Source organism: Tauraco erythrolophus, chromosome 3 (assembly GCF_009769465.1).
Source record: "Tauraco erythrolophus isolate bTauEry1 chromosome 3, bTauEry1.pri, whole genome shotgun sequence".
NCBI classification, from domain to species: Eukaryota; Metazoa; Chordata; class Aves; order Musophagiformes; family Musophagidae; genus Tauraco; species Tauraco erythrolophus.
The window spans coordinates 58,621,240-58,646,724 of NC_141467.1; the positions used below are offsets into that span (position 1 = coordinate 58,621,240).

General features: G+C 41.1%; 1 protein-coding gene across 1 annotated transcript; it reads right to left on the minus strand.

Moving 5' to 3' along the window:
* Positions 1 to 219: 219 nt before the first annotated feature.
* SNAI2 (snail family transcriptional repressor 2) lies at positions 220 to 2,542 on the minus strand. The gene is made up of 3 exons (XM_009985652.2): positions 2,464 to 2,542; positions 1,352 to 1,897; positions 220 to 401 (listed from the first exon to the last, which is right to left on the minus strand). The coding sequence occupies exons 1-3, from the start codon at positions 2,540 to 2,542 to the stop codon at positions 220 to 222; spliced, it is 807 nt and encodes a 268-aa protein (XP_009983954.2).
* Positions 2,543 to 25,485: the final 22,943 nt, after the last annotated feature.

Here is a 25,485-nt window from a genome sequence, read left to right on the forward strand (position 1 = left end):
CACACTTACGAATGCGAACGTGTGACTGAACAGAAACTACTGAAAACTCGTTTCTACTGACATTCTAAGTTCTTCCACTATTTTGTTTGTTTGCTCATTTCGTGGTGTTTTGGTTTTTTGGCTGAAAAGTAGACGAGAAAACGCCTTTGGATTTCCACTTATCATTTGGAACGGGAGTGGAGAAATGCATCGAGTCCAGGTAAACATTGACTGCATGACTCAGTGTGCTACACAGCAGCCAGATTCCTCATGTTTGTGCAGAAGAGACATTCTGGAGAAAGTTTTGGAGCAATTTTTGCACTGGTATTTCTTCACGTCCGAGTGGGTCTGCAGATGAGCCCTCAGATTGGATCTGTCTGCAAAAGCCCTGTTGCAGTGAGGACAGGAAAACGGCTTCTCTCCTAAAAAGGAAACATCAAGGAAAAATAGAATAATGCTTTAAAAGAGAAGTGCATGTTTAGGAAAGGTAGAACCCACTTTTATCCTAAGAAACAAACAAACAAACAGAAAGGATTTGTTATTATAAAGAACACGTAATAGAGTTGATCAGACCAGAGATATAACAGCTTTCAGCACTGCTGACTGTACTTGCAGAACTCAGTCTTTTCAGAATATGCTGCTAGGTGCAGTCTCTAAAGACAAGCTGCTGACACATTCTACATCTACAGGTGCAGGCAGTACTTTTAGGTTGGGCTCCTCCAAATGTTTTCAAGTATTTTCGTAGTAGAACTTTTCCTGCTTAGTGCTGCTTGAATTACTGGGGACAAGGGCTTTGACTGAAAAGCAGCAAACAGCAGTACAGACATTACATTGTCCTCAGTGTTACACTTGAAATGAAGTTTTTACCTCAATGGAAAAAAAGGCCACTTTGCTGATGGTGCGTTTCTAATTCTTAAGGACTTGAGATAGCACATGCAAAACTTGCCAATTGCTTAAGGAGTCAGTAAGAAGCCCCTCAACATATTGCCTTTCTGTTTTGCTGCTTAATTTCAGAGTCTACTGAAGCCTTCTCAAAGCTAGCATTTCCCAAAGCCTGAAAGTTAATTTAAAATCCTCAAAGCAAAACTTTCAGCCAGTGGAAATGGGCTAAACCATCCTAAAATTATCAAGGGAGCAATGCTGATTTATGCCAGTATCTGGCTCACAGTTACAAGACCATGCAACACTCCCCTCCCACCCACCCCCCAAGGGGGAGAATTTAGCCTTTTTATGGTGCATTTGAAATTTTGTGGATGCATTTCAAGGTTAGCAAAGAAACACCGCTGTTTTTTCCACCTGTGGAGAAAAAATAGCAAAAAGACATCCTGATGTTATAGCAACAAGAAACTCCAATTGTAATGGTTGTTCTTACCCGTGTGAGTTCTAATGTGTCCTTGAAGTAGCCAGGGTCTAGAGAAAGCCTTGCCGCAGATCTTGCAGACACAAGGTAGTGTGTGGGTCCTGATGTGCATCTTAAGCGCTCCCAGGCTGACATACTCCTTGTCACAGTACTTGCAGCTGAACGATTTCCTAGACTGGGCATCACAGTGCAGCTGCTTATGTTTGGCCAACCCAGAGAAAGTCGAATAGGTCTTGTTGCATAAACTGCACTGAAACTTTTCAGCTTCAATTGCATGGGGGTCTGAAAGCTTGGACTGGATTCTCTCTTCTTCATCGCTAATGGGACTTTCTGAACCGCTGTGATCTTTGGAGGAGGTGTCAGAAGGTGGAGGTGGGCTGACTCTTCCCAAAGATGAGGGGTATCCGGAAAGCGGAGAGAGGTCGTTGGGTAATGGAGACGGTAGCAGCCCGGTTGTAGTCCACACAGTAATGGGATTGTAAGCTACTGAGCTCAGAATCTCTGGCTGTGGTATGATAGGGACTGGATAGCTTTCATACAGATATGGGGATATAATCACTGGAGAAAGAAGAAAATTTTAAAGTAAGAGAACCAAAAAGTATTTCAAAAGGCAGTAAAATTAACATTTCGGGGATTAAAAGGCACCCAAATTAAACACTCAGTGTGGTCAGCTGAATATAAGGAGGATTAAGGAAATACTATTTCATACATATAGTCTGCTGGGTACAGACGGTGCCCTTGAACAGGAAAACTGCAGTTGGAGAGCGGCTTCAAGGCAGCATGCTGTCTCTAAACCCATGCAGCCTGCTACAACGAAGCGGTGAAACTTCCTGAAGGATTTGTGTAAACGTTTCGATTCCACCGCCAGCAGATACAGACCAGGAAAACTCCAAACCCTCTCTAAGTGACCCAGCTCAAGTGGACGAGCAAACTTTACGATTCGTTCTGGGCAGCACGGACACGTTTCTCAGAACTCCCTCCTTGTAAGCGAAAGGAAAAAAAAAAAAAAAAAAGCGCAAGCAAGGAACGAAGCGGCTCCCCCGAGCCCGACAAGCGCTCCCACCCCTCCTCCTTCCCGCCGCGCAACGCCCGCGACCCCCGTAGCGCGGCGGCGGCGGCGTTACCTGTGTGAGTGTCCAGCTCGCTGTAATTCGGCTTCTTGGACGAATTGAAATGTTTCTTGACCAGGAAGGAGCGTGGCATTTTGGACGCGAGGTTTCTCTTGCTTTCCGGACTCTCCTCGCGGGTCGGCGTAACGGTGCCCGGCTGGTGCGCAGCCCGCCCGCCCGGGATCACTGCGAGCGCATCGGCGGCTACGGCGCGGCCCGCCCGGCGCAGCCCATCCGCTCCGGTCGTGTAGCGGCAGCGCGGAGGCGCCTTGAAAAGTGCTGTAAATACCCACGAGTCAGGTGCAAGGCGGGGGGGAAGGGTTTTCCGCTCCTCCAATCACTTCGGGATGTTCTCAAGCACTTTCCCAAACAGGCTGGGCTTTTTTTTTTTTTTTTTTTTTTTTTTTCCTTCTTTTCTCTGGGAGGGATCTCCGGCTGCGGGCGGGAGGGATCCAGTCCCTGCTCGGAGGGTTTGGTTCAGGTTTCAGCTCCTCCCGCTGGAGACAGCTGTGATCGGAAGAGCGGGCTGTTGTCAGGGCGCGTTGTCCTGCTGCAAAGTGTGTGTGTGGGGGGGATGGTGGTGGTGGGGTGCGTTGCTCTGTATAATTTCGGTCTAGGAAAACGTGTCGGTCAAAGTGCTTTAAAAAAAAAAGGTCAGTTTACTGATTCAGCTCAAGTCTTTTTTTCTTTCTGACAGAGACCTAGATAAGTGATAGACACTGAAACTTTTTTCTCCCCCCACCCCCTTTTTTTCCCCCTTTTTTTCCCTTCTCCCCGTCCTTTTTTACCTTTTTTCCCCTTCCCTCCCTTTTTTTTTCCTTTTTCACCCTTTTCTCTCCCCCTCCCCGTTTTTTCCTCTCCCTCCCCCTTATTTTTTCTTCCCCCCCCCCCGATCTTTTTTTCCTCCCCCCCCCCCTTTTTTTCTCCTTTTCTTTTATTTTTCCTTTTTTTTTTTTTTTTCTTTAAAACGAGTCTGGTTTCCAGATGTTTGATATAAGAATTACAATGGAACAAACTGTTCATTAAGTGCCGAAGTGGGGTACATTACAAGATAACAAGTTAGCCGGCAGTGCTAATGGAAGTCTTTGAACTGAGTGTGTGCCTGCTCCGTTCGGGAACTGCCTTTGAATAGCTGTGTTTAGGAAAGGCTGGAGATTAGCAGCCTGCCTCCCTAACCTGCGCCCTTCCAGAAAGAAGGGCCAGCGAGATACTGCAAGGGAGTTCAAGGAGAGGGAGAAGCCCTGGAAAAGATGAAAAACGTTTGAGAGCAGGGTGATAGGTTTTGTATAATCTGCATACTGCTTCAGACTGTTCATATGAAGAATACCTCATTTTTTTACTTTAAAAATCCGCAGAATGCAAAACCTCGACCTTTCCTTCCTTGGGAGTAGTTATGTCACTCTTTTGCCTATCCTCTTAGAGCACTGCCAAGGAAATTTTCCTAATTATCCAAAGCAGTTTAAAGATGCACAGATAAGCAAACCCCCCTCAAATTATAGACTGACTAATTTAAATGTCTCTTAAACGGCCTTCTCCATTAGTATATTTAGGACCTCTTGATTTCCTATGAAGGTATGATCTGTATTATGTATTTCATTTAGGATGAAAGTCTCTTAAATGTGCCACTGAATTTTCTGATTATCTAGATTGATTTAGAGGAGACATTTAGTCACAGATAGGATTTTTTAATTTTGAAACATTTGCATTTTTTAAAACATGGACGGCTGCACACTTTTCTAACACAAATACACTCTGATTGACTTTTAGTCCGCCCTCTCCACCCCTTTCCCCCCCACCTCCCCCGTATTAACTCCACCTGCCTGGGCACATACTGGTATGCCGTGCCGGTGTACAGCCAGGGCTCTGTCCTGTTGGGAGGCGGTGCGGAGGACTGTTTTACAGAGACCACCCTAGCCCTTTTTTTGCAGCAGGTGTTGGAATAGATGTGGAAAAAAAATAATCAAATCTCTCTGGTTCTGTTAAGACATGTAAGAGTAAAGTGCTTCGTCAAGCTGCAATGACTTCTTAATCTCGGGGATGCCAAAACAAGTGCAGAGAAAGTTAACCATTTTTGAGAACTGATGACAAAGATTCAGCCGTTCAGCATCTAACTCTGGTGTCTGTCAGTGAAAGGTGTCACATGGATTTCCAAGCTGCGGGCAACACACCCAGGCTGTAAGAGGAAAGGGAAAGTGGCGAGGAAAGGGACTTCCCAGGTACCTGCTTTGCAGCTGGGGTGGAGGAACAGATGCAGCTCTTCCCAGAAGGGAGAGCAGCGCTTGCGGGGGACACAGGCTGTTGCTTTCCTCAACTCCACAGAAATGAAGAAATCCACAAAGCACTTTCAAAAGGTTACGTTTGTGGTTCTGCTCCCCTCTTAGCCGTGTTCCATCTGAGAAGTCCCCGTCCCCTGCCAACTCCGGGAAAGCATTGCATTTCAGGATGTGAGGCATTAGTCTGTATCTAAACAGTCTGTTACATGAGCTGTGATTCAGCCCTTGAGCTGGTTTAAGTTTGTGTGTTGAAATGAATGGAGCCATGCAGATTTTCATTGGCTCGGGATCTGTTCTTTTGTATGTTTGTTAAAAGTAAAGGGTCTGATTCACCAGTGCGGTACTCCCTCTCGGGGCATTTTCACCAGCATAACACCGGAGTGATGCAGTTTAAATTAATTGCGCTTATATAAATCACAGGAGCATAAGCAGTTAGCCCACTAGCTGAGCTGATTGAAGGATGTTAGGAACTGGATAGAAGGCATGTTATTACACGGTCCAGAAAGGATATTAGCAGCACATACTACCTGAGTGAGGTCTGCTGTCAGAAAAAGGGAGAGTCTGCATGAGGAGTGGGTGAGTCAGAGTAAACAGGTGTTCTGGGTGTTTACGGCAAATGTGGATGAGAGGGCACTGGGAGCCGTGGGGTGTCCAGCCCCACACCAGCAAGGCAACACAAAGGTCGAGTGCAGAAGATATGAGGTTTCCCCTCTTTGGGGCAGTCAGGGAGGCACGGGAATGGCGGAGGGTGGCAGATGGCTCCGACGGTCACGCCAACTGCAGGCAAAGCCTTGCGCCCACCTCTGAAAAATGAGGCCTGGAGCTCGCCTCACATTTTACAAGTAGTTGGTCTTTTAGAGGTTCTTTATGTTTTGACTTTGAAAGCTCGTGTAAAGCTGTCTCGTTAATGCCACTGTGCCGCTAATTGCCGCTCCGCAAAGCAGGTAGGAAATGATCCGAGCAGTTCTGCTGCCTGAAACCTTGGCATGTTCTTTGCACCAATAAAATGATTAGGACCAATAGGACCAAATTTTCAACCATGCATCAGAAATGGCTTTTTTTTTTTTTTTTTTTTTATATATATCAGGCCACTTTTTCACGTGCCTAAATAACAACCTGTAAATCTCACTTTAGTCTCCCCATTTCTGACAGCTCCACCAAATCCCTTTTCTTGTCAGGCTCTCTGAGAAGAGCAGCAACTTTTGTTACTCAGCTTTCTGGAAATGGAAGTGTGCCAGAACAATGTTTGTTATCAAAGAAGGAAGAAGGACCTAAGCTAAGCCATCACCAGTTTAGTTCTCATGACAGCACTTATGTCCTTACCAAGCATCAATCACTAGCAAGACTGTGGATCAGAAAATGTTAAATATCTGGATAAACCACAGCAGAATCAAGAAAAACAGTTTCAGAATATTAAATGAGTTATGCTGGATCACTGTTCCCAGAGCACAAGGTATTTCTCTGGCAGCACCATTGAGCATATTTTGCCTGGACCTGCCATGGAGCCCATGGAAGGCAGCACAGTGAGGTTCAGAGGAACCCTCAGGAGGCACTGAGCCCAGTGAAGCATATAAAAAATAGCCCTGGAGGTTTATCGATGGAGGTGACGACTTCATCCTGGGAAGGTGTAAAAGCACAAGTAACTCTAATTTACAGGGTAGCTCTTGCAATTCATAACCCTCCTACATTTCAAAGGAAAGTGTGAAATGGTTAATATGAGGGAAAAAAAAAAAAAGTCAGTTCTCAATAACCAGTTCAATGCAGAACATATCAACTCAGCTTCAGTGTTACCCTGTGATTTTGTATTTCTCCCTTAGTGCCAGCTGGCATATCCTGGGAAAGTAAAGAAGCGGTGTGACTTATGGAAGCAGGAAAGGTTTAGTAGAGATAGAAGGTGAGGACTACCTCAACTGTGATTAGGCTGAATGTCAGAGAGCAATAAGCCCAAAATTAACAGAGCAAAGGGAAACAATTAGGAAATGGTATTCCTTCCCATTACCCAGACATATATGCCTTAAGAAACTTTTTGAAACATATTTTTAGGATACCTTTTCTTTCACATTCTGCCCGTCCTTCCAAATGCTGATGTGAACAATCAGCAGAAATGGAAGAAAATTTAAAGGACTGTTATGAAATCATGTCAAGCTCCAGTCTTGTAGGCTGAAAGGTCAATGGGTCAGAATAAATCTGCGCACCTTGGGAAGTTTTTTCAATTCAAGTTAAAAAACCTCCACCTTTTGAAGGTTTTGCAGCAATAAATACAGCTTTTCTAAAGCCAGTAACTTAAAGTCAGAGTTATCAAGTACGGTTTTGTAATAGGATCTAAATTTCTGACATTCAGAAAGTTTATAAACTAGGTTTGCCTTTAGGACATGTTATAGAACTAAGCGTTCCTTCGTGTTTTGGTTAATTCAGGATTGTAACTCCCGTTTAAGCCTATTAAAGAGATGATGACCGAACCACAAAAGTCTGAACTTCCCAATAAGTCAAGGAACTTTGAAAGTGGGTCTCTTAGAGGTCTAGGCCCATCTCTAATTTTGATATATGTAAATAATTATATCTATTTTATATATATAATAGATATATAAACTGTATAAAAATAACGCTCTTTGCAAATAAACTTGCATTTATCAGTAACACGCAAAACGTTTCCTTTTGGATGAAGCGGCTCGAACAGGGCTGGCTTCTGTGTGTTCTCTTCTTCACACCAGCGTAACCTCACCGACTCCAGAGGGTTCAACTCAGAGTCAGTCTAGCCCGTAATGAAGGAACCTGGTCACAGTTCAATTTTCCTACATTGTTTCTACATGAAGATATTTTAACAATGGGCCAAATTCCCCAGTGTCTCCGTCGGCTGCAGCTGAGCTATCTCAGATGTACTCAAGCAGAACCGGGATGCGTAACTCCCGTTCACGTGCGCGACTGGGACGCGCGTTCATCACACAGGCGGGTCTGACATTCCCGCTCCAGCTCCCACGCTCCGGAAAGCGGCGCTTTCTGCATCATATTACGTTTTACCTTATCTTCCAGTATGTCACTGGAATTATCCGTAAGAGGAACAAAAGATTTGAATAAGGCGGGGGAGGGGGGGGGGGTGTGGAGGGGTGTGTGTGGATCCCGGGAGCGGCGCGAGCCTTACGCGGTCGGAAGGCGCCATCTGCTGGGCACGGCCGGAGCGGGAGGCGGGGCGGAGCCGGCCCCGGGAACGGGGGGTGCTCCGCGGGCGGGTGGGTACCGCCGCCGTGAGGGCTGTTTGGGGGCGAGAAGCAGTGGGGTGATGGAAACGGTCAGGCAATGGCTAAATCGCTTCCCGAATTCTGTAATACGGCGGAGGCCTGCGACGCCCGGGGTTTTGCGTCGTTGCTGCTTGCTGCCTGCAGCAAGGTGAGACACGAAGGCAGCTTTCGGGGTTTCTCGCGCTGGGAACGCGTGTCTCTGCGCGTGTGTGTACGACAGAGGTGTACGCTTCTTTGTCCCGTGTTGTACTTACACATTTACAATGCACTTATGTATCTACAGATGCTTGCGTTTGTACGTATTCTGACATATACTTGTGACCACGTTTCAAACACTTGACACTACAATCACATGACAAATATTTGTGAGAGAGAAAGTGTCACGATTCCTATTCTACAAGTTAGTAACTAAAGCATGAAGAGATTAAGACCAAAATTTTCAAAACTTTAGCTCTTAAGTGTGTTTTCAATCAAGCCTCGTGGTGCCCTTCTCTCCAACAGCCTATATTCCTGTCTCCAGATGCTGCACAAGCTGCTATATCACTTCCTGTGTAGCAGTTTTTATTGTACTTATTTACAGTTTTCTGACAATAAAGGATTATACAGAGTATGATTTATGTAATTAAATTATCATTTATACTTACATGACTTTTATCCACAGGCCACTGTGGCTTCATAGATTTTCACTTTTCATAGATTTTTAAAATACAATAAAAAAGAGTTTGATACCTTTTTTTAATTTATGCACTTGACCCTTTGCTCTAGTTGGTGGACGAGAGTACTTGGATTTGGCCATGTTTTACTGAGATTTTGTTTCTAACATTGTCATACCAAATACTTCACACAGTGCTTGAAGTGGTTTTTCCATTCTACAGGAGCCCATGGTCCATTCTCGAGCATGCTATACTTCGCCAACTGTACCTTCAGGTTCCCCACCCCTTTTTTTTTCAACTGAGTGTCCTTGAGGTAGTAGTGACTGCCTGCCAGAAGCTGCAAATTCGAACCCCATCATCATACACTCTCTGATGTGAAATTGAACTGGTTGATACCAACAGTTTCCCACATTTGGACTGGATTTAAATGTCTATTAGATACCTCCTCTTCTTGGCCACTTTTCCTACACACTTACATAACCAGCTACTTTACACTTTTTCTGATTTCTTCCTTTAAAAGCGCAGACAGTTATTTGCTGCCTGGTAGGCAAAACTTACTCGCTCCCCTCGCCTTCTAGTGTGTGGGGTACAGGAAGCGGCAGTAGCCTGTGGCATTCAGTTTTCACACCATGACTGGACCTGGAGTATGGTGTTGCTGCCAGTCGGGGGCTGTATCGAGCAGTGGTAAGTGCGGGGGGCAGCAGAGACCTTCCCTTCTGGTGCTGAGCTCAGTACTCGGTGCTCAGAAATGTATGTGGCATTTTTGCCACAAACTGTAAATTTTTCGGGTGGTTATCTTAGATCAGTGGATCAGTGAGTGTCTCCTTTTGTTTATTTACCAATTGCATCTTGCATCTTGTTCAAAGGATTCAAACTCACGAGTTCTTTTCTGCATCTATCCAACTCTTGGCATCTCAGTGGCGTGCACTGTAGTTGCACTGCTAACATCTGGGACGCTTACCTTTGTGCTCCAAAATGAACAGATGATGTCACTCCATAGAGTTAGTATCTCCATTTTGATATAAATTAATAATTTTTCTGTGGTAACTGAAGGTGAGAGGTGCTGGGTTTGCTTTGGTGTTACTCTTCTGTTTCATCCTGAGGCCTAAGGACCTTCTGCTCAAATGATAGTAGAGCTACGAGGCTGATTCACCATCTGTATTGCCTCATTCACCACCTGTATTGCCTCATTCACCACCTGTATTGCCTGCTCTTCATTCCTTCATTTAACATTACATATTACTCACACACTGAATCTCAGGCAAACTCTGTACTTGGCTATTCTTGTAATTTCTTGCATTAACTTCAAGAACTTGATCTTTCCACTTCTTGATGTCTGTTTGGAAGTTCCGAAGACCCCAGAGACTTCTGATAGTGAAGATCTCACTTCTCCTGCGCTCCAATTCCTTTGCATTCAGACTAGTACTCTGCTTCTGGCTCTGTTAAGCTTGATAAAGACATCCTGCGTTATCTTCTCCTATCGCCTTAGACAATAACTGTTGCCAGCTGCAGGCCTGATGTCTGAAAGTCCTGTTCTGTCTTTATCTGTTATTGCTGGAATAGCTTTGAAGGCAGGCTGATGTCTGGAGACAATCTTTTTTTCTTCACTGGTACCTGGCAAAAGGCGCAGCACAGATTGTCAGGGCCTGGGTGATTCAGCATGCCAGAACCTATTTTCGACTTTGCAAGCAAAGACCTTTTTAGTTCCAGACAAATCAAGCAGTATATCTTCAGGATTACCGCCTAGTGACTCCTTCGCAGGGCTCTGTTTCCTGACGGGAGGTTTCCCAAACACCCAAGACATTCTTGAGGGCTTTCCACCACCATAAAAATGCTAAAGGCTGCAGAAATGAAAAGGCGTATTTACCAACTCTGGTTTCCATGAGCATGAGGGTGTCTAGGCTGATGCCCCCAGTTCCTTCCTCAGCAGCTCCACCAGGCCTGAGGGATGTCTGCACTTCAGGTTTCTTACTAGCTCTTGTGAGAGTCTTCAGCTGACTACAGCATGTGCTGGAAGAGTTGATCTCCTTGCAGCATGTCTCTGTTAGGCTGCTAGAGAAGGTGCAGAGTGACTATTATCTTTTCCTTTCATGGTAGGGACAGTCAGACATCGTATTTCGACTAGGCTAGTGGCTTGTTTTAGTAACGTTCCCAGGCAATGGTACCACCTTTGCATCAATTATTGTACATTTCAGATGATACTAGCTTTGATTGTTTTATTTTTTTTTTTAACTTCTGTATTAACAGCCCATGTCTGCCTGCTGGCTTCAAAACTGGTTTACTGCATATTGCCACCCCTTGGTGACACTTCTTCACCCTCATGTTGTGTTGCCTCTTGGTACCCTTGGGAACTAGCTGGCAGCTCTCTCTGCACATTGGCTAGTATGGATGATTTTTGAATCGGCTGAATTTTTGCTGATCTGTCTCTCTAACTTTCTTTTCCGTCATCCTGAATGTTTCCTCTGCAATAGTGGCTGTCATTGCTCATGTACTTTTCCTGTTCCTTCTGTCTTCTGTTTCCTTCAGTAACATTTCCGCAAAGTGGTACGAAGTGCACCATGAATGAGTGTCTCTAGGGAGATAATCTTGATGTCTCCAATGCTACGTGAGGATGCCAGTGATCTCAATTTTCTGTCACAAGTGTCTCATTCTGCTTCCTTTTTAGGAATATAAAACCGGTGTTTCTCTACAGTCTTGTTATGTTTAATACCACTCGTTCTGCCACAGAGCTGCAACCTGCTGGTGTGGTCTCACCAGCCTTCCCCACAGAGGCTGTTGAGGGTTTACCCTCATTCCCTCACCTCTACTCAGGCTGTATTTTGGCTTTCCATGCATCCATGCTTGTGGGTAGTGTGTGTCAAGAGTACTGGCTTCATGCCGTACTGCCTTTCCTCTAGTTCTTACTCATGCTTTAGTTCTTAGTGCATTACACCTTTTAGCTTCACTGCTATAAGAGAGAGAGAGAGAGAGAGAGAGGCCTTTCCTGGACTGACCACTGCCACCAGAGTTTATGGATAATTTGCTGGATAGTAATATTGAGAAGACTGCCTCACCAGAGATAAGCTGTGTATGTATAAATATAGATATATACGTTACTACATGGAAGAGGTTAGAGACTGCCTTGAGGCTGAGCATCACAGCTGACTCATGTCCTCATGTGTAAACTGATTCTTTCTCCAAAACAGGATGAATACAGATAATCTGCCTGTTTTCCAGTCTTGGAAAACACTGAACGATGCCTGGGCCTTAACTGGGAGGATGTTAATGCTTGCAGTCCAAAACCATGCTAGAAAAACACTAAAAATGAAGCAACAGACAGTTGTGATCCTGTGCCTTGGTTCTATTTCATCTATTACTTCAGACATAGCTTATATGCCTGAAATCAGGTTGACTTTTCATTGAAGGAAATATTTGCAAAGATGCTGAGTGTTGATATTAAAACAGGACAAATCTTGTCTCTAGTGCCTCATCTATACCCTCTTTTATAACAGATCTTTTTCTCCTAAAAAGTTATATCCATTATGCTGTGTATTGATCCTGACATATATCTGTCTGGGAGGGGGGAGGGGGGAAGAAGAAAAGATTGACATATTTTACTCAAATTATACTGTAATATTATTATTTGTTATTTCAAAACTTCTAAATCGGTCAGTGAATTTCTAAAATTCAGGTCTGCTGCTGTCCCTGCTTTTTAAAACTTCGTGCCAGCTTCATTTACTCATTACGAAGTATCTATCTCAGTTTATTTTGTATCAGTTTGATTGTAGTGTCTTATCCACCGCTATCCTGTCATCCGCACAGCGACTGAAAAAGCTCTACATACTTAGTAAATGACTTTAAGATTTAGGTATTCATGACATCAAGGAAACAACTACCATTGATCCCAAATGTCTCACTGTTCTCCATGACAGATGTAACAAAGGCAGGTGGTAAGATGAAATGCTAAGTCCCATATTACAAACATCACCAGGAAAAAGAATGAGTAACCAGTATGACCAGCTGACGTCTTTTGAAGTGGAAGCGATAAAGACTTTCAACAGGAGGCGGCCTGTTGCAAAATCACAGCTAACAAGCATTCTGTGGCTGATCCCATTTCAGTAAAGAAACCAAAAATTTTGTGGGGGTGCTGTATGTCTGATAGCCTGTATTGCAAATGGAGAGATGTTTGAAACTCAGAAAAGTCGCATCGTTAAAACTCTAAAGATTACCTTACATCCTTTTCACTCAAGATAGGGCAAGTGTCCAAAGAGCAGGATTTCAAGATGACAGGTAACTCTATGGTTAAGGATAGATTCACTTCATCCTGAGAAACATGTTGAAGTCCCAGTTCTGCAGCAGATTACTACCATTTGTGTTTCAGCTGCTGCTTCCAATTTCTAAAATGAGGCTCTTTCTCCTATCTTTAAGAAGGTCTCAAGACTCCTGCTTTAGAGCACAGGCAATATTAATGCGAAGATGAGTAGTGCCTTGAAGTGGATTGAAGTCTGAAAGAAAATCCAGAGCCAGAAGAGGCCGATGACAAAGGAACGGAGAGAGGAGGAGGAGGAGGAGGAGGAGGAGGAGACAGGTGCAGCTGGGACCTGTGCCCTGAAGTTCCTTCATTTCTCACCTCAGAAGCAAAAGATGGTGCCATGTTACTGTGCACTTGTCCTTCCTCCTCAGTTCAGCCATTCTGGCTCTGTACCTTTTGTGCACGTCCTTATCATTTTGCAGAGTAAACCTCTGAGGTACCATTTTGCAGAGATTGTGTGCTGGACAAAAACAATCTCAAGCTGGAGCTGAGGCTTTTCATTTCTCTGCCTCCTGGTGAAGCAGAGATATGAATGCATTTCTCCTGTCATGCGTTATTGCATAATTCATGAGTTGAAATAACTATGAAATGCTTTTCTGAAATTTTAAAGATCAGCAGAGAAAATGTACATTGTGAAATCCAGTTTAGAGCATTGACAAACACAGAATATAGAGAAGAGAGGTCTTCAGGGCCTTTAAGAAGATTGCTTTTTAATTTTTTCCTTTATTACTGTTTGCTTCCTCATTAATTCCTCTTAATAAATGAGTCAATATTTATAGGGGTGATAGCATTGGCTATACTAGCTGCTAGAAACGGCTCATTTCAGGCAATTACCTATTTTGAAATTCTCCAATCCCCAGTTTATTTATCCCCACACAGAGTAGATTGCTTTGACATCACTTTGTCAGTGACTTGACCAGGCTGAAGAGGCTGCTCCCCAAGGAGGTGAAGGGTAACTTTGCCTTGAGTATAACTTGGTCTGTGCCCCATCAGCAGTGTCTGCCATATTACCTACGTTCCACCCAATGATTTTTCTGACTTGATCACTTTCTCTCTATGGAATGAACTGAGGTACCACAAAATAACCTTGAGGTCGAAGGCAGTTTAAAAAACAAACTAACAAAATGAGCTAATACTGAAACAGCTTTAAAGCCTTTTGAAAGTCAGACTGAATAGTACAGCATGTAAAAAGCCAATATGTGTTGTTCCATGCAGCTCCCAGCTACCACATGGGTTTGATATGCAGATCAGATATCGCTTTACATTTTATTATTTGTGGACTGCTTAGTTGCTTACGCAGCCTTTTTTTTTGAGATTCTTTGTGAAATGTATAACGATAAGAAAGATTCATGTAGGGGAGTCAGATAAAAAGACAGAAGCATATCTGTGAGAAGAAAGCATGAGGAAACCAAATAAATGTCAGGTATTGATCTCTCAGATCATGCAAAATTCTTTGAAGAATATGGAGTCTCTTTCAGATGGCAGAGAAGTCCTTTCGATTCTACTTTACTGACCTCTAAGTGCCAGCATAGTGCTGTGGTAGCTGACAGGACTGTTTGCCTCCTGAATTGCTTCAGGAGCAGTGGTTTAATTCCTTCGTATTATCCCTGAACATCACATTTCTCCAAAAAATCCTTTTTATTCAGGTGTCTTTGCTAAGAATTCTCCATAGCTTCTGTATCCTAAACTGTTGTACACTTTTTGAATGCATTTCCTTGATTCTTTACATTTTTTTTCTTGTAGGAGCAACTACAAGTTTTCACATATGAAAAAGATGACAAATGAATGTGCAACACTGTGCAAATTACTAAAACCTGTCTTAAAGACTTAGGTGACCTTTCCTTGCCAGACTAGCCAGGTATATTTGCAATGTGATGGGAGAAGAATGCAGCAGGACAGCTTAGGGCTATTTTGCATACGCCTGGCAATGATGTCGAACATGTGCAGTAAATGACTAAATCTGGCATTTCTGAGAAGTATGGTGTGTTACAGTGCCAGCACAGCCCAGCTGATCTGCACGTGCACCGCAGAAATATCCAAGACTGGCAGATGTATTGTGCAATTTGTCCTTCACTGGCCTGGAGGTCAATGATAAATGTAGAGTCCTTACATTTAATTCAGACAGAGCTTCCTTTGGAGAAAAGAGGCTGTATCTGAGACGAGCCCATGACATCTGGTAGGCAGGGCCAGGCAGTCAGCTACCTCCATTCTGATGATGGAGCATTGAGGCACAAGGGAGCTAAAAAAACCATACTCAAAGCCATCAAAAAAAAAAAAAATAGGAGTGGAGCAGGTCTTTTGAGAGCAAGGCTAATTATGGAATAATCTTTCCTTTTCTCAGCATTATTTTTAAGTCATTGCTGAAAGAAGATGATTCCGTTAGCAGGCCTTCAGTCTGTGAGCAAGGAGAAAGTCCCAAGTACAAAGGCAGCTGAGATGAGCAGTCACTGAATAGCACATTTTGCTGCAAACCATGTAATCAAGTTATTTCTCTAGTTACGTGCCGTGTCAGAGGACGTTATACCTCATGTCATGTTAAAATCTAGAGAAGTAACCTACCTGGAGAATCTGAGTAACATTTGAGAAGATACAATAGCACAAAAGATCAAGAGGATTCACTGTTAAGTACTGTCAGGGTTGTTAACAAAATTACCAGTGAAGAAGAAAAAATGAATCAATGATGAATAATCATGTACTATATCAGGTAAGTCAAGCCATTGTCTATGCAGTAATTAACTGTTTCAATGATATAGGCTGGCAATGTAATGAGGAAGCAGCAGTGAACATGCACTAATTACATTTGCTTTCAAATTCAACAGAAGCTGAACAGCTGTTTGGTGCAGTAGGTAAATTAAGTGCACTAGTCAGATCCAATTTTGAAGTGAATCCTTGATGTCACTCAATGATTAATGTGTAGGCTGAGTGTTTAAGTGCATGATTCAGCTAAAAAATATTGTCACTCGGTGTCTTATCACCTCTTGCTGCCTTGATCACACCTTCCCTCTTCAAAAAGCCATTTAGAGGGGAGTTTGTGGAGGGGGCGCAGGAAGAAGCAGCTGAGAAAAGTGGCTTCTATTGTTCTCCTTGCAGAATTTTGTCAGATACTGGTCTGTGGGGAGCAGAAGGAGAGAACAGGATTTGTCCTCTCCTCCTGAGAAAACAGCTGTGGGGACAGTTTGTAAGGCTTGCAGTTGCAGCCTGTACCTGGAGCCTCCTGGATTGGAGGTAAAGTAGGGCACTCACCAGAGGAAAGAGCTGTCCCAGTTCATTGGATTGCCTTAAAAGGCATTTTAAGCAAGAAAGGAAAATTTTAACTGTATTATATTAACATGTAAACTCCTCAGGGACTGACTGAGTGGCTCCATGGCCTACACTGTTGCATCTTCCTAGTTTTTCTACTACACAGCCAACCCCTATATTAAGCACTGTGACCCTGGGCTGGAGTAATGAATTGTGATAATACCAACTTTTCTTGCTGTGTTCCTGCTACGACTGACAAATACATTCTGTATTCTGGTAGTGCACGCACTTTCTACCCAGCTTGTAATGAGACATTGATGGTGTTTCACTTCTGCTGATTTGTTCCATGCTCCACAAAAATTCCTCAGGGTGTGATGTGGAAGAGGTTGACACTGTTCGGTCAGAGCTGAAGAATCACCACAGCTGCTTCTTCTCCTTTGAAAGGTTGAAAAGACAGTCAGAAACCAAGAGATAACACATTTATGCTCAACCAGGTGCATTGTTAGAGAGAAATAACCAGCATTTACTTATTTAAGGCCTTTACTTATCTAAATTCATCTTCTCATAACGTAAAAGGGTTGTTTTGTTTCTTCAGTTTTTGATACGCAAAGTAAACCTGAAGAAAGACACCAAGAGTAAAGAATGGAATAATCTATTATCATAGTATTATCAAAGGGACTTTCCTAGTGGGTGACATGCAACAAGTCATCATCTTTTGTAATCTGAAGCTTAGGTCTTGGTCTTTCTCCACGCCTTGAGCAGCAAGCGCATCTTCTTTACCAGTTTACTTCAGCCGGCGCCCTGTTCTGTCTGACACAGTGACAGACTCCTTTTGATCACTTAAAATACTATTTTTAAAAGAAAGGGAGAATCTGTCTGTTTGGTCAATGATGTTTTTGAAAATGACTTAATCATATACAGAGATTCTTGTCTCAGTGCAGGGAATATATAAGGAATTACATTCGACATCCTTTTCTGGATGCTGCTTCCCTCAGAGCTCATCAGCAGTCCTGCTCAGAAGCATGACTTTGAAATAGGTGCATTTGCTAGCTGCATATAGATGAGAGTTAGTTTTAGGATTATTAATGAGTCTACAAAGACAGAATCATGGCAGTGAAGGACAGAAAATAAGCCTGTCATTCTCCTTTCAATGAAAGATTGTATGGTTTCCAGAAATGAAGTAACTTGGGTGAATCATACAATCAGTATTCACAGGGTCAGATGCACGTCTTTGGTCCCTAAGTCCTCTCTAAATTCAAATACTGGGGCTGGAATCAGTACTTTGCTAAAGAATCAGGTATTGGCAATTTCAGCATGGACTGCAATAAGCTTAGTTAAAACACTTTTAGTGGAATCAAGCTACATCTTTAAAACTGATTTCCTTGTCTTAGAATTATAGTTTCTCTGTCTAATGTCATAGAAGTATGGAAAGCCAGGAATAAAGAAGTCACTACCCTCAGAACTTCCTAGATCTCCCTTTTCTGGAAGCACAACATGAGTACAGAAAAAAAAGGTTACACACAATTTCTCAATAAACTTTATGTTGTAGTCAAGATATGAAAATGTGGTCTGCTAGGCAGCACTGAACAAAATCACATCCATCTCAGAAAATAACTTACAGTTGCTTTGCAGACCTTCTTGAAAGTTGAACTGAAGGTCTACAGAATTGATCACTAAACATAATCACACACAGCAAAAGCCAGCAACCACTTTCTCTGTGCTAAAATATCTTGTGGTGAACTGCCTCCTAGAGGTGTTCATGCGTTGATATGTATTCGGGTGGTCAGAGAGAACAGGCCTTGAATTAAGAAGGCTCTCTCAACCTATGAGTCACCATCCTCAGGTTGGGATTTCCACCTGAAAGCCAACTCTTCACTGAAGAATAGAAAGAAAGTACCTCCAGCCACATCTAGCCCTGCCAAAGTACACTACTTCTGTCACTTCTGATCTGTGACGTAGTCATACTGGGAGCAATATTGGCAGGACAGATAACCTAAAGCCAAGAACAGTGTGTGTGTATGTCGGAGAGGGAGACCAGAAGGGAGAGGCACCTCTTTTGCCTCCTTTACGTTTAGATAATTCACTTCATAATTTTTAACTGAATCATCTTTGGATCGGTTAACTTTCAAGTCTGACTTAGAAATATTTGTGTTATGTGGTTTCTCATTCCTCATCTATTATTATGTCTCAAAGTGTTATAAGGAAGGTGTTCACCTGAACTGATATAAAACATAGGTATGGTATCACACATTACTTAACATATCATTCAATACTGAGGAGGAATAACATCTCTATGCCGAAAGAAAAGGCTTTACTGACATCTCAAAAATCCTTCCGTTAATCTTGCCATGTCAGCATTAATCATTAAGAGGAAAAGATTTCAGGGAGATCAGGACATAATACCTACAGTTTGCATTGATTTGCACAGCTAAGATGGAGACCAAGGGATAACAAATAGAATTCAAGGAGAAGCACGTAGCATCTCTAAATCAGAAGAAATCCCTATGCTTAACTTCCTTCTCAAGGATTGATCTTTTCTTAAGGAAGCTAATACGCAGTTTGTGAGGGGAAATGGTTATATCATATTGTCAAAAGAACAGCTATGCAATAGAGACTGTTTGCATATACATACATATACTACCCTACCCTCTTCTGTTGAAACTGTTGGCCTATTTTCACCTGTTTGTATAATGTTTACCTGTTGAATTCGTCTACTACTAAATCCAGCAATTTCTAAGTTACTCTGTAGATTTTTGTTAGGTTTGAAATTTACATGAAAGTCTTGATATTTTGTCTTAAAATCCAAGGGAAAGGTTAGATAAATGGCAAAAAATCCTTTTTGAAATATTTAAAATATCCTCACGTATAAAAGTATGCCCTTCTCCTTCCCCACAAAAAATGCTTTGAGAATGAAACTGGAAAAATGAGAATTTGAAAGGAGTTGAAAATAGACTCTGGAAAAGATTGGGTGAAACAGAACATAACAATGCAAATGAATGAGTTGCATAAATGCAAATGAAGTGAGAATGCAAATGAAATTAAAGAAAAAAAACAGTCTACTACTGAAGAAAAGTATGGAATGGACATAAAATAATTATGTTCAGAAAGATGACCTTTTAATTTGTATCTTCAGAAAGAGACACAAAGACACATGTAAAGAAATTAAACAGATCTGTAAGTTTCCCTTCCATCAGTCTAGTTAAGATGTGATAAATGTATGCATATGATTTTGGCAATAAGACTTTTGTTAGTAGCTATCACATGTAAAATTTTATAAGAAGAAAAAAGCATAGCATATCACACTGTTAGTAGTTTGACTTCATATAAATTGTGTCTCTCAAGCTTTCACATTACCTGAAATGAATTTTGCAGTCCCAGGGTACTCAGGCACAGATGAATTCCAAATAATGTAATGCCTGTGTGACTGTGACAAACTCATCACACTTGGGAAATCCAGTCTTTATTAGATCCAAGTAGTAAAAACAGGGAAAGAGACTAGATCTAAGCTGCTGTAGCACAGTGGTGTACGGGACGAATCTCACAAAATACTGCAAACTGCATCTATGACTGGCAGTTCTTCTGTGACTTCTTTATTCTAAGCTCTGAGAATCACCAAAATTACTCCCTAAAAATTCCAACAAAGACCCACATGTGTCTATCTTGTATGACTAAGAAGAAGAAAGAGGAAGCAAAAGATTTTTTGCTGAAAATGGAGTCTCATTAGCAAAAATATCATGAAACAAAGAGTATGCTGTTGCAACTGATCTTTTTCCTGCTAAAGGGTTGGAGTCTTGCATTTAGTATTATGAAAGTGAGATGTGACTATATCTGCCAGCATATGACTATCTTGTGATTCTGATATCCAGCAACTTCTGCCTAAACTTTGGAAAATCACTTAATCTTTAGTATGGTTTTATGTGTCTGATGAGACTTATGACTCATAAAATACTTCATCCATTACCATCGATATACAGAAGTGATGTGCTTTGCTTTTTCATTCACATTGTCATACTTTCCATGTGTTCACTATAGAAGAGTAACTTTCTGTTTGGAAGCCTTTCATACTAGAGCAAAGCATGGAAGAGGTCCAAAACAAATGCGCAATTTTAAAGAGATAGTGTAGTATTTACATATCTGTCTGTAACATCGACCACCTTGAATTCCTATGCTTTTCAAGAGACTGTGAGATGAATTCTTTACATTTTACGCTGCATTCAAAAAAGAGAGACAAATCAATCACATAGATCAGTCACGTATTTATACATAAATCTGAAGACAAATGTTCTGCTATAAAACTAGCAAAAGAATGATGAAGAAATAAAGCTTTCTAAGCTATTCAGCAACATTTATATGATTAAAATCCATAATGTGTCAAATTCACTTATAAAGTTTTGCCATAGTTTACATTGTAAAGAGATGACTAAAACTTACATTTGCTCACTGTCTGCCTGGCTTTCTGCTCTGAGAAAAAACAGGTATATCTTCTGCTAATATAAAAAACAACAGACATAAAATAGAAATGTGCATCAGTATATATTATCACTGCAACATTATCCCAAATTCTAAAGGAAAAAAACAGTTGTATAATGTACATAGGTATACTAGAACTATAGTATGGTACAGTATAGTATAGTACAGTATAAATTCTAATACTTTAGGTTGCCAGAAACAGCAATTTAAAGCTCAATATTTTACTTAACTTTTTTTGTATTCTTTCAAAAATTTTTCTAACCTTCCATTGTGATTCACTGAAATTTAGGTTTGCTGCCACATTTTGTGATGTCTATCAGTATACCTCTGGATAAGATTGAGGAAATGCAAAATAATACTCAAATGCTTTTTTCTGGTTTGAGGATGATTCTCTTATTTCATATGAGAGTAGGATGTAGGACTCGCAGGAAGGGGCCTTGCTAATGTGCGCCTTTGAGCATAGACAGAATTTGTTTTTGAGACTCCAGTTTCCTTGGTAATGGTGGGAAGCCAAAGTGGCACTTGCTGCCTCTTCCCACTCGCAGTTGCTGCCAGGGCTCTGAAACGGGTGTTATCAAAGGGCCTGTTAGACTTGGTTAAGGTACATATTGTGGTTACATATCATGGAACCTAAGACTTTCCTTCCACATTCATAAGAGTATTCTATGAATTTTATAATATTTTACAGAGCCTTTTCATTAAGGGGAGGACCAGTCTTCAGGTTGCGCATAGTGGCATCAGAGCCGTAGAGAGCCATAGAGTGCTCTGTCAGCACAGCAATGTACTCACTTAACTCAGCAGACTGCATTGACCCTTAGGCTCTGTTCCTTCAGGATTTCTTACATTACAATTCAATGTATTTCCTTCTGGCTGCCTTGCCTCTCCAAAAGCCCTAGATTTTATCAGTCTTCTAGCCCAGAGATCCAAACTGCATATTTCTGAAATTTTATTGTTTGAAATGCTGAAGAGCCTCTTACAGCTATTTCATATTGATACCAGTGTTGAGATGTTCCTGCCTTTCATAAATTGCTCTTTGAAAGCTATCCCACCAATTTGGATTTTAACAATGAACCAAGGGAATAAACACTGAAGACTAAAACCAAGAAGAATTGTAAAGTGTGCAGAAATGTGGTTGCGTTTTTTAAGCCAACTAAAAGAAAGAAAAGCCTGCTTAAGTAGCAGGCCCTCTGAAAGGCTACTGGCAAGAAAATGATTCACTGCATTAAAGCTCGCAGCTGTTTCAGCATGTGACAGGAGCAGTTGCTGACCCACACCAAAATTCTGTGCGACACAACACTGCATTAAAGAGCTTGAGTTTAAATGTTGCAGCAGCATAGTCTTTTCCGTGGCTCGACTAATGAAATATTGACATTTTGATATGCTTATACAGTAAAATCAAAGTTTTTTGTAAGGCTTCTCTTAAAAATCAGTTTTACTCTGAATGAATTCACTGCTCTGTTCCAAAAAAGCGGTGTATGAATGGTAACAGATACGACAGAACCAAAAACATGTTCATGCAAATTAAAGGTACATAATGACAGTTATATGCCAAAATGAAATGAAGATAATTTGACACTTGAAAAGCGTTTTTCATCCTGAAGTTTACATATGAAACCTAAACACATAGTGACATCGGAATGCTACTAGTATATATCAAATGACCACATATTATATGTTTGCTTGTTTTTCAACAGTTTTTTTGTTTGGATATGGTAGAATAACTCATACCGAGTTATACAGTGAGTAACATACACATTGTTTTAATTTTATGTATAATTCAAAATATATTTACAATTTAAACAAAATCAAAATAAAGGAAACTGTAAGCTAACCAAGATGTTCAATGTCATTGGTTAGTTTGCCATTTTATGCCTTCATCTCAAAACAAGCAGCACCATGGAAAGCAGAAGTGGTGAAGGCTGTTTTTTTAGACTTGCTTCCTCTCCTTCATTTACTGGTGTCGAATTAGCAGTGATTTCCAACTGCAGCATATCCGTGACTGGAAATTTCATAACATCCCTCTTGGCAATGGATTTCTGGATTTTTTTGAGATCTGAGCTCAGACTACATTCTCTCAGTGAAGGTACTAAGAAAGCCACCTTCCTCCAACTGGCTGGCTTTTTTTTTCTTTAAATTTTAGAAACTCAGCACATTAGGACTTATTTTATCTGTCAAATTTAATTATATATAGTATAAGCAAAAATCACAGGATGTGTAAACTCACATATGTTATGTATACATAAAAGATGATTACATAAGCCTTGTTTCTTTGGGATAAAAAGGAATTATTGCTTGCCAGAACCATGAAGAATAATTTAAGGGGATTAAGAGGAAAAAAAAAAACCAATTTAAACTGCTCATCCATCCACTTGCTGGTGTTTATGTGCATAGTTCCATATACAGAGCCGAGGATTAGGTCTTCAAATTTCAGCACATTCAAAGATGTCTGAAGTGACCTAGTACACGTAAGAATTTTCAGCATGTAACATAACAGGAAATATTTTTAACGATGTTATAAAATGCCAACTAGTAAATCATTAAAGAAAATATTTTTGTGTTCTTTACTTAACACTCTGAAGCATTGTTTTTATTTATGCAAGCTGATAGAAGGTTGCAGTGTCTTTGAAATAAGTATATGTGCTCTTTAAAAACAGAAGTTTGACACTGTAAAGAGGTAATAATCTCAAGGAAGAACTTGAAGTCTCATCCTCTGGTTTACATTTAGTAATTTGACAGTTGTCTGCAAAAATGAAAATCTTCTTGCCGGTTAGTTTTCTCTTTCTTTATTTTCCAAGGCAACTATTCACTGAGTGTCCAACAGTGATGCTAAAATTACCTATGCAGTAAGACACAGGAAGAATGTCAAGGTTATTTACAAACTCTGAAATATGTGAAGGGCAATCCAAATTTAGCGAGAAGAGAAGAGCATCAGGAAGAGTAAAAGGGTTCTTACCTTGAAATTTTCTCTTTTAAAACTGTATACGAAACAGGCTTAAATATTACGCTTGATATATTACATCTTATGTTTCCTTTGAACAGCTGTTTTACACTACTAGTAAAATCAGTGAAGTAAAATTGGATATTTTGTGTAAAGCAAAATGCCCAAATGTAGTTAGAGATAATGAGAGATAATAATTGATAACTAGGCTAACAGTTCAATTTATTTCTGCTTCTTGATTCTGAGTTTCCTTCGTTCCGCTCTTGCTTTTTTTCCCTAACGTTTTATGGATGAGGTTGAATGTTCCAGTCTAATTGAAAGATTCTTCTTAAATTAAGCCTTCGCAGTTGAATGCTTTTACTGATCAAAAGAATATTTGAAAATCACCAACAATATTTTGTTTCTTCCCATGAATGCCTGCGAATCAATGAATTCAGAAGACTGTGAGAACTTGAGGTATCCTTGCTGTTATTATGTAAATGTGAGAGAATTTATGGTGTGTGTTTAATCAGATGGAAGTGAAGACTTCTGGTGAGATACCACCTTTCTGCAGACTTAGACATTTTCTTCCTGAACATACTGCCCCCATGCAAAGGAACGGAGAAGGTATTTCCAAATGGATTTCCAAAATTAATTTGATGTTTGGGTATTCTTGAGCTTATTGGCAGTTTGTTCACCACCTTTCTCTGCATCTGAGATTAACCAGACAGTTAATCAGGTCTCTCCTTCTCAGGAGAGAGGTGATCGGTGGGAAGGGCTGGATGGTGCTGTAGAGGGGATGAGGGGAAGCCCTGTTGCATGATGAATCCCAACTCAGCTGCACCTTGATATGAGGATATGAGAGACCAGGGTGTGGATCTGCGGTACAGGGTTGCCTACAGCCCTGCCGCGACTGCCTGGTGTGCGCTCCTGTATCTCACCTTCCGGCACAAGGAAATATGGGTCTAGAAACCTTGCTCGGTGCCCATCTGAAATGGGGGGAGCACGGAGGTGGATCTAGGCGGAGCACACATTGGAAAGATGAAGCATTTTCCTCAGTTCTAGGTGCCTTTTTTTTTTTTTTTAACATTGAGCCCATGGTTCTCAGGAAGATTTAGTGATATATCTGAAAACCTATGAATGATAGGTTTAAAATTAACATTGATTAAAGAAAAAAGGTCATATTAAATTACACTTTCAGCAACAGGAGCAAATTTTTTATTTTCCCCACACGTTTTTCAAATAGTTAAGTATTGGAAGGGTATTTTTGATAAATAGTGGCTTAGCTAACTTGCCTAGTGAAATAAAAAAAGATAGCACATATCTCTAAAGCATCTTTTTTTGGCAGATTTTGACATATGCAGCATTTTGTGGCAATTTGAGAATGACCATAGTGGCCAAAAAGACTAAGGATACTCTTAGGGTAGCAGAATATTACTGTATTGTAGATGCCTGATCAGGCCACAAGAGAGCATTGTAAATCCAAAGAAGGCCGGTTTCAGCAAATCAAGTTCCTGAGCCCTAAATGCATTTCTTTTTCCTTACTGCTGTCAGAAAGCTCAAGAAATGATGACTATGTTTATTGATGTTAGTACCAGACAGATAATTAATTATTTAGGGCTTTTCCTGAGAAGTGAAAAGGTCACCTTCATTACACATAACTTTGAAAAATACCGTAAGTGATAGTGCAGATCATGAAACATTAAAATGCAAGCAGTGATTGAGAAATTCAGAGCCAATATATTTGTTTTACTTGTCCTTTCAAGTTTGAAATACTTGCATTTCTACATCACTGAATGGTATGTCTTAAGAAAAATACCATTAACAAACCCTACCTTGAAAAAGCAAAGGCTGAAGTCCTTTCTATTGTGACTGCAAGAAAGATGAGAAATGCTAAGAAGAAAGCCTGAGAAAGATCATACAGTATTTTTTTCAACACCAATAAATAATAGAAACC